The 9795-nt window shown below is 43.6% G+C and overlaps 2 protein-coding genes across 2 annotated transcripts in view; one reads left to right on the top strand and one right to left on the bottom strand.

Annotated features, from left to right (window-relative positions):
- The first annotated feature begins 1404 nt into the window (after window positions 1-1404).
- LOC139639195 (trafficking protein particle complex subunit 14-like) overlaps window positions 1405-9795 on the top strand; it is a 9126-nt gene continuing 735 nt past the window's right edge. Inside the window, exons 1-8 of the mRNA XM_071513277.1 lie at window positions 1405-1486; window positions 2251-2371; window positions 3083-3230; window positions 3359-3441; window positions 4034-4185; window positions 4883-5019; window positions 6956-7034; window positions 7392-7506. Coding sequence (XP_071369378.1) covers window positions 1450-1486; window positions 2251-2371; window positions 3083-3230; window positions 3359-3441; window positions 4034-4185; window positions 4883-5019; window positions 6956-7034; window positions 7392-7506 — 872 coding nt within the window. The 5' untranslated portion in view covers window positions 1405-1449. The remainder of the gene's footprint in view (window positions 1487-2250; window positions 2372-3082; window positions 3231-3358; window positions 3442-4033; window positions 4186-4882; window positions 5020-6955; window positions 7035-7391; window positions 7507-9795) is intronic.
- Window positions 8046-9795, bottom strand: part of LOC139639194 (uncharacterized) — a 1828-nt gene continuing 78 nt past the window's right edge. Inside the window, exon 1 of the mRNA XM_071513275.1 lies at window positions 8046-9795. This exon is cut by the window's right edge and continues 78 nt beyond it. Within this exon, the coding sequence (XP_071369376.1) occupies window positions 8824-9795 (972 nt within the window). The 3' untranslated portion in view covers window positions 8046-8823.

Raw genomic sequence — 9795 nt, 5'->3', positions numbered from 1 at the left:
AGTATTTTTATCCGATGTTTTTCAAAATTATTACTAAAAATGATCACTTTGTTATTGTAGCTGTCACTTCTCTGAAATGCTGGATTTCATTTTGGAACCAAACTCTATACACTCTTAACAAACTGGTTCTATGTACCAGAAAGTGGTTCTTCAGGTTTGTACCACAGCAGAACCTTTCTTGTTGCTGTAACAACGCTTCTTTAGCACCATGCTCAAATGGTTCTGCATAGAACCTTTATGGTGCTGTAAAGCAGTGGTTCTCAACGTGGGGTCCGGGACCACCAGGGATCCTTGAGGGGGTTCCAGAGGGTCCCCAGCAAATTTCTGAGTTGTTAAACTTCAGCATTATTGCATTTACAAGAAGATTAGAAAATGTAGAAGAATTACTATTTTGATGATAGTTTCACTGTTATCTCTCTACCTGCAATGCAGATAGTCATGGAGTTCTGGACAAAATCATATCTGACAATAAAAATATTCTCAGATTTGGGTTCAAGAGACAAAATCTCATCAAATGGGGGTCCGTGGCCCTAATGTGGACTAAATTAGGGTCCTTGATATGAAAAAGGTTGAGAATCAGTGCTGTAAAGAACTCTTTAAGAACCTATGAACTGTTCCAAACCAGCAGGATTAAAAGCTTAAACTTTTTAAGAACCACACTGGGTTCTTTATTCTGGTTTAACCAATCAGTGGGTTCTCTACAGAACCACTACTCTAACTGATGAACACTTGAAGAACCCTCTTTTTCTGTGTAAGTGTTCCTAAAATTGGTAACACTTCACAATAAGGGTCACTAAGTTAAGGGTTAGTTAATGCTTAATAAGCATTAACTAACCTTTAATTAACAGTTAACTAATGTGTGATTTACTAATGGTGTTCATGTTAACTATGGTATTATTTTATATGTTATTTAATAGTTTATAAAGATGACTATTAAATAATGTATAAATTAATACCTTAGTTAACATAAACACCATTAATACATTATTACCATACACATTAGTTAACTGTTAATTAAGGGTTAGTTAATACTTATTAAGCATTAACTAACCCTTAACTTAGTGACCCTTATTGTAAAGTGTTACCCTAAAATTAAACATTTACAAGAACAGAGGAAACAAGTGAACAAACTAAAAATAGCCAATATCCTGAGATAGCTCAGAATTATTTTTAATAATAATAGTAATGCAATAACTCAGAGGTCAGAGGTCAGGGTTTTGCTCAAAGACAGTTCAGCAGGTCGGAGACTTGAATCAGGTTCTTCAGTTAAAGGATGGTTTCTGTCTTCACCACACCAAACATTTCAGGAGAATCTACTAAATTCTCCTGAAGCAGCAGCACAGGTCTGATGGAGGCTATTTTCAGTCAGAAGTGTGTTAAAGCTCTGGTTCCTCCTCAGTCAGCACCACCCTGACCGTCCTGCCGCCTCCCACGGTCCGCTGTAAGCAGATGACCGTCTCTGGGAAACACCTGACCGTCCTGAAAGGTACGAACTCTAATTATATTATATTATATTATATTATATTAGGTGAAAATTTCTCCACCACAAACTTCTGTAACAATGGATTCTGTAACAATAACACAATAACTCCTGTCTCCTCTCCTCTCCTCCTCCCCTCTCTCCTCCTCTCTCCTCTCATCATCTCTTCTCTCCTCCTCTCTCTCCTCCTCTCCTCTCTCCTCCTCTCCTCTCCCCTCACCTCCTCTCCGCTCTGTTCTCCTCTCCTCTCTCCTTCTCTCCTCTCCTCCCCCTCTCCTCCTCTCCTCTCCTCCTCTCTCTCCTCTCCTCTCTTCCTCTCCTCTCTCCTCCCCCTTTCCTCCTCTCCTCCTCTCCTCTCTTCCTCTCCTCTCCTCTCTCCTCCTCTCCTCTCCCCTCACCTCCTCTCCGCTCTGTTCTCCTCTCCTCTCTCCTTCTCTCCTCTCCTCCCCCTCTCCTCCTCTCTCTCCTCCTCTCCTCTCCTCCCCCACTCCTCCTCTCCTCCTCTCCTCTCCTCCTCTTTCCTCCTTTCCTCCTCTCCTCTCCTGTCCTCCCCTCTCCTCTTCTTCTCCTCTCTCTCCTCCTCTCTTCTCCTCCTCTCCTCCTCTCCTCTCCTCCTCTCCTCCTCTCCTCTCCTCCTCTCTCCTCTCCCCCCCCTCTCCTCCTCTCCTCCTCTCCTCCTCTCTCCTCTCCTCCTCTCCTCTCTCTCTCCTCCTCTCCTCTCCTCTCTCTCCTCCTCTCTCCTCTCCTCCCCCTTTCTCCTCCTCTCTCAGTATTGAATGAGTCTTCTCAGGAGGAGGTCAGTGTTCGGGACGTTCGGATATTACCGAACCTCAACGCCTCCTACCTTCCCGTGATGCCAGACGGCTCCGTGCTGCTGGTGGACAACGTGTGGTGAGCAAAGTGTGTGTGTGTGTGTGTGTGTGTGTGTGTGTGTGTGTGTGTGTGTGTGTGTGTGTGTGTGTGTGTGTGTGTTTGAGCTGTCATGTCATGTCATGTCATGTCATGTTATGTTATGTTATGTTATGTTATGTTATGTTATATGTTGTCATGTCATGTTATGTCATGTTATATGTCATGCCATGTCATGTCATAAAGGACCACAATGGAAATAAGCCTTTGGGCTTTATTGTTTTTTATCCTTTTGATGATTTCTGTATCTGGGGCATCCCTGGCTAGAGGGGCCACTTGTATTTTAATGATCAATAAAGAATTTCAATCAATCAATCAATCATGTTATGTCATGTTATATGTTGTCATGTTATGTCATGTTACATTGTTGGATGGACTGCATGTCAAATCGATTGATGACGGCATGAAAAATAATAATAATGATAATAATGTGCTTTCATTCAGCAGAGAAAGGTATTGAATAGGTTTGAAACGTATTTATTATTATAAGAGCCATAAAGAAAAGCTAATGTTGTAGTTTTATAGTGGAGTGGCTGTCTGTCGGTCGCTGACTGGAGGCAGCGGCTTCAGTCGGGTCGGTGTTTCCTGTCAGGACTCACGCTGCTTCCTGTCTCCTCGCTGTGCTTCCTGTCTCCTCGCTGTGCTTCCTGTCTCCTCGCTGTGCGTCCTGTCTCCTCGCTGTGCGTCCTGCAGCCACCAGTCCGGCGAGGTCGGCATGGCGTCTTTCTGCAGGGTGGAGAGCCTGGCCTGCCGCCTTCCCAGCATGCTCAGCGCCCTGGAGGAGCACGACTTCCTGTTCCAGCTGCACCTCAACGACATGCCGCAGGACGACTCCAAAGAGGTGTGTGTGTGTGGGTGTGCATGTGTGTGTGTGTGTGTGTGTGTGTGTGTGTGTTATATCTTTCTGATATCAGGTCAAGCTGTTTTAATGTGCTGGTTGTCAGTCTGGTTCTCCCTGCTGTGTTTCAGGGGCTGGAGGTTCCTCTGGTTGCGGTGCTGCAGTGGTCGACTCCCAAGATGCCTTTCACCAACTGTATCTACACTCACTATAGGCAAGGACTCAATGAATTGTTAGGGTTCCCTAACCCTAGGCTGTCACAATTATTGATCAGTCATTGTACAGGTACAATGAAACGTGGACTTGCAAGCTCCCAAGAGTACAATGCAAACAGGTATCCAAAAAATAGGTATTTAGAAATTAAAGAAAAATGACCAACTGTATCTTTTTAAAAAAAATCTGATTATGCGATTGTGTTAGCATGACACCTTTACACAGTCAAATTACTTAAGTCCACTAACGTTACTTAAATACCACAAGGTAATAACGTTACCTACCAATAAAGTTTGTAGGGCAGCAGAAGACGTGGACGTTCGCAAATTAACGCAGAGTGGGACTCAGAGTGGGAGAGTCAGAGCGGCATTTGGCCTAGAGGTGAGAGGCCTCTCAGTCCCCCTCTAGAGGACAACTCACAAAGCGTTGATGACTGACTGACTGACTGACTGACCTGCATCAAGAGGCATACCATGTTGGGATGAATGACTTTCTGTCTCTGTCAAACTAGCGTAAACCTCTCCAGGCTTCTACGTAACCAACTAGTTGTGACCTCTCTCACCTCCACCCCCCACCCCCCCACCCCCCCACAGGTTGCCCAGTATCCGTCTGGACCGGCCTCGGTTCGTCATGACGGCCAGCTGCCCCAGCACCGTCAGGGTGAAGGAACACTTCCGGGTCAAATACGTTCTGCTCAACAACCTGCAGGACTTCCTGGCTGTACGGCTGGTCTGGACACCCGAGGGTGGGTGCATGTGTGTGTTTGTGTGTGTGTGTGTGTGTGTGTTGTGTGTGAATGTGTGTGTGTGTCACTTACCTCTCATATCAGTCAGTTATGCATCTGTAGCAGAGAGTGAATTGGGAAAGATGTTAAATGTGACTGTGAGAACCACCAGGGTAATTTTCTGGCCTCAGAGTCAATAACATTACTGTAGCATAAAGATTTTATTGGACAGAGAACAGTAGAGAGGTTCCTCGGGATTGTAAAACTGATTCGGAATTCCTACTTTCCTACGTTCTGTTGCATTTTTCCAAGAAGGAAGTCGGGATTTCTGACTTCACGGAACGCAACATTAGTTTTCTGGTTCCTGACTCTAGCAGGGAATCAGTTTCATCACCAAGCACATATTGCTGTTGTCCGGTGAAAACTGCGTAACTCCTAGTTTGGTGGTTCTCATGAAGGATTTAATTGATTTAATTAACTTGAAGGATGTAAGTGAAGGATTACATGCTGTTCAATGGGTTGAGAAAATTCTAAACTAGAAAACTGGACATTTGGTGTGGTATTGTACGGTATGCATGTACACTGAATACACTGAATACAGCAAGATGCACAGTACAAACACATACACACATAATACTAGGAGGCAAGAACCTTTCCATGCTGTGCCAAACCTGCATTGTGTGTGTGTGTGTGTGTGTGTGTGTGTGTGTGTGTTCAGGTCGGGGGCAGGGCGAGGACACGGCGCTGGCGGCGGTGGTCTGCCACACCCCGCTCAGTAACCTGGGTCACTGTCGGAAAGGAAGCACTCTGTCCTTCAGCGTGGCGTTCCAGATCCTCCGAGCCGGACTGTACGAGGTGAAACCGCCTGCTGCCACACACATTGCTCACATGATATGTTATGAAAAGTTGTGCTGGATTGGTGCTGTACCTGACCATGGCCAGATGCACGACTTGTCACTGTGTTAAAACAACTTAGGTTAAGGTTTGTTTTAAGGTTAGGGTTAGGTTTAGGCAGAGGTGGGGACTTGAGTCACATGATTAACTGCTTGAGACTTGACTTGATGCATGAAGAGAAGACTTGAGACTTGACTTGACTTGGGTTCTGGTGACTTGAGACTCGACTCTGACTTGTACTCTGATGATTTGAAAAGGTTTCTAAAGTCTTGACTTGAGATCTTGTGTTTGTGTAAATGACTTAGATTGAAAGTGATGAGATTTGTTCCAGCAGACGACTGAATTTAAATTCTGTTTTCTGAATTTGTATGGAATGATTGAATTTATTGAAGTTGAAACTGATTATAGAAATCAAACTTATGTTGCTCTTACCAAGTTTTTATCCTATTAAAACCATATTGCATTGAAAAGTCCTAGATATTTAGATATTAAATTGATACTGGACTCTTGATTTGTTCTGACTTGCCTTGCTGTTCTACATTTAGACTTGAGACTGAGCCTGAGAGTTTTGGTGAAAGGATACTTCCTGTTATTTTCAACATGGGTCTTATTTTCCTAGTTTTTACCATCATGATGATTAATTATGTTCAAAATGTTGTCACTTCCTTCACTGTTGAGTTTTACAGCTGTCCAACACACACTCAAGGCCCAAAGCTCCAACAGTTGAACCCAGAAAGGTTTTGGTCATAGTTTGGTTAGGAACAGCAGTAGATGTTCATTCTTTGCACTGGGAACAAAATGAAAAATGTTTTGAATCATATACATCAGGGAGGGAAGCTAATCTGGTGTAGCCGCTCCTCCAGGTCAAACGATGAAGATCTGGAGAATTTAAACACAGCAGTTGGTTTGAAAACGACAGTGACGCTTTGAGCTGTCATCATCATTCAAACCAGTCAAAATTCACTGGGCGGAGCTGTGGGCGGAGCCTGCCACTGCTGCTCACTTGTTTACTGTCGTAGGAACAACATGGAAGTTGCTACAGTTAACTAGCTAGCAAAATAGAACTTCTGGCACGGTCCAAACAACAACAGACAATATCAGAGACTCAGTTTGGTGTCGTGGCAAAACAAGATTAAGTCTTAATTCAAGGTTTTCCATCCATTTTTATCTGGCTTGTTTAATTTACCCAAAGAGTTTGTATAATGATTTGAATTTACTCAGCCAAGTAGCTAGCGTTGTAGCTAAGCTAACAATGGAATTATTTTCTACCTGGCAGAAAAACAAACCAGAAGAGCCGTTTCTTTTGTGGGAGAATCCTGTTTGAAACTCAGAGCCAATCGGAGAGGCCTTCAGCTCAGTGAAGTCTCCGTTTATAACAAGAATTTCTCCAGACCTGCGTCGTTTTGAGCCGGAGGCGTGGCTACAGGGAAACTGGCTGGGCGAACAGAGAAAACGGGGAAAAGTCACTTTTACTTTCCTCCTTTTCGGAGGATTTGAAGACCTGTTTGAGTTTGTTTAATGTTTTTAAAGCTACACTAAGTGTTTTTTTCTGACCACTAGGGGGCGACAGAATCTGCAACACATTTTGTAAACACACACAGCAACAAGCTGCTGCTGTGTGGCTGTTTGTTTACATCATCACGTCTCATGGAAATCTCCACGTAGCACACGTTAGCTTCAGGACTGGTTACACATTCTGAAACTTATTGCAGGTTTACTGTGAACTACATGGTGGCTCTTCTGCTGTACATCGATGTGTCAGTTTTCTACCCTTGGTGACGCAAATTTCCATGTTTTCCTCTTTTTTCCTCTCTCTTTTTCCCACTCTCCTCTCTCTTTCTCTCTCTCTCTCTCTCTCTCTCTCTCTCTCTCTCTCTCTCTCTCTCTCTCTCTCTAGCTGAGTCAGCATATGAAGTTGAAGCTCCAGTTCACGGCCTCGGTGGCTAACCCCCCACCTGACGCCCGGCCCCTCTCACGTAAGAAGCTTTGTTACTTTTTTTTTTTTTGTCTCCTTTCATTCCCTTTTTTCTATTTTTTAATCATACTCAACCACATTTTTTTATGCATAAAATACTGTAATATCTCTACGTGTGGATGTGAGTGTGCTTTTATTGGCCTCTTGCTTTTATTTTTATCTCACCACGCAAAAACAAATAGAAAACTTTTCGTTTTTTTTGTTTTTATTATCAATGTGTTTCATCACAGCCTTTTGCCCTGTGTAGTTGCAGTACCATGAATGTATAGCCTACATTATTGGTTTGGGTGGAACCAGTGGGAATCGAACCTCTAACCCTGACATAAATTAAATTCCCCCCCCCCCCGCCCACCTCCAGGTAAGAACAGCCCGTCCAGCCCGGCGGTTCGAGACCTGCTGGACCGACACCAGGCCAGTCTGGGACGGTCCCAGTCCTTCTCCCACCAGCAGCCGTCCCGCTCCCACATCATGAGGTAAGAGACCGATGTTACCATAACACAGATAACATAACAATAACAACAACATAACCCTAACCCTAACATATCATAACACTGAGATACTGAGTCTGACTGCTGGAATACTCTAAACTCTAGTTTAGGCTTATCCAGTCTAATTTAGTTTAGTTTCCTTTCCTTTAGTCTAAAGTAGATTGGTATTCTTTAATCCAGACTTTAGTCTAATATAGTTTAGTTTTGTTTAGTATAATGTAGTATAGTCTTTTCTAGTCTAGATTTATTTCGTCCAGTCTAATTTGGTTCAGTTGAGTTTAGTTTAGTCTAATTTAGATAACTTTAGTGTAACTGAGTTTTTAGTCTAATTTAGTTTGCTTTAGTCTAGTCTGATCTAGGTTTATTTACTTGTAATTTAGCTCAGTTTAGTATAGTAAGGTCTAGTTCAGCTTTATTTAGTCTAGTTTAGTGGTATTTAGTTTTGTCTTAATAAGTCTAGACAAAAGAAACAGTCTTAAGAAACCAGATGATTTTCTGTCTGATCTCTTCATGTCTTTGGTTTATTTACATCACAATATCATGCTTAACATTTTACACATTTAGCACACGCTCTTATCCACAGAGACGCACAGTAAAATAAGCTTCAATACACAAATCACCAGCGTTAATATCAGCCAACAGGTAGTACAGCACACAGAATATATGTTTAACACATTTTTACCTTTTTCTCAACACTTTGAGAATCTGAAATAGGCCGGTAGATGACAGACATATTTTTCAAATGTATAAAAGTGAAAGACATTCCTCTGTCCTGGGAATATTCCTTAATACCAACACAGACCATGTTGACTCCCAAAGGGGAATTGATATTAAGATTAAAATGAGAAAATAATGTTTAAAATCGCTACAGTCACTGTGTCATGCGCCCTTTTTAGCTGTGCAGCATTATAACCCGTGTTTACACTCATCCTCATAAACAGGAAGAAATTATCACCACTGGCTCGCCAAACGCTGGTAAATGTGGCTGTGGTGTTTCAATGTGTCTACAAGCCATCATGTAGGTCTTATATTATCCTAAACATGGCTGGCAAAACTGCGGCCAGTGATCAAAAAAGTCCAATTGAATTAAATTAGATTTTAATGATCCTTGTGGGGACATTAATGGTCTCACTGTAAAAAGGGTGTTTGTCAGCAACAGAGGTCGGTTCAACATGATCTCATAAAAAACACAGATTTACAGGCTGTGGACAGGAATTATGTGAAAAGCCACAAACTGGATTCTGTGACAATAACATGAACTGGACAGGATATTTTCAGCTAAAGGTTGGCTAACGGTTAAGTTTAGGAAACTAAAAGAACTTGGTTAAGGTTAGTGAAAGGGTTAGGGTTAGGGTTAGGGTTAGGGTTAGTGTTAGGGTCAGGACCCTGGACCCGGCCGTTCGGAGTCGACCTGTTCTTACTGAAATGGATAATGGAGGCGTAGCTGACACCGTCGTCAGGATCCTCGTGGTCGGGTGAAGGAAGGTTCGCTGTGGCGTCGGCGTCACCGACTGGGCTCGGAGCGGCGTTACCCGCTGGTGTCCGGGCGTCTCTTGAGGTCTTCCTCCGTCTGATGAGAAAAACGGCGGCGAGGATCATCACTGCTGCTCCCGCCGCCGCGGCCGCCGCCATGATGTAGTTTTGGCTGGAGGAACCCGTTGGAGGTTCAGCAGTCGCTCCGTCAGTAGAGCTGGCTCTGCCTTTTGCTATCATTCTGTTTTGTGAGAACGTGAAGTCAACAGATCTCTGCACTTTTTTGTTTGCAGTCAGCTGGCACCTGAATCTCTTCTTCTTCTCCTCTTCCAGGAGTGTTAGCATGGTGAAACATCTGCCGCTCCGGGCGACACGGTCGTCCTCTATCTTGGTTTCTGTCTCATCCAGCCAGCTCAGTGTTTTACGTTCGCATTTTGTATCAAAATAAATTAGGGAACATTTCAGTTGCAGCTGACCGTCAGATGTTTGTTGCGTCACGGATAGAAGAGACAGATAAAACCAGTTCTCAGACTGTGATCCAGATGATAGCCATCGCTGACAGACATAGAAACCAGCGTCTTCAGCTCTGATATCCTGAATAGTCAGAGAACAGTCAGACCTGAGACTCAGTCTGGTTTGTTGGGAAAGGCTTTTGAACTTCCCACCAGTAACCATCTCGATCCTGTGAGCGTCGGTTCTGCCGTAGGTCCACGTAACTGAGGAACATCCTTGAGAACCAGAAGACACGGCGGTACACGGCAGAACAACTTCATCTCCAACTCCTCTGTCGAGAGAAGTCAG

The sequence above is a fragment of the Centroberyx affinis genome, unplaced genomic scaffold, assembly GCF_046629955.1.
Source record: "Centroberyx affinis isolate AG114_WGS23_722 - 3 ecotype Tasmania unplaced genomic scaffold, CSIRO-AGI_Caff_v1 ptg006938l_1, whole genome shotgun sequence".
Classification (NCBI taxonomy): Eukaryota; Metazoa; Chordata; class Actinopteri; order Beryciformes; family Berycidae; genus Centroberyx; species Centroberyx affinis.
This window is presented reverse-complemented; position numbering and strand designations above follow the sequence as displayed.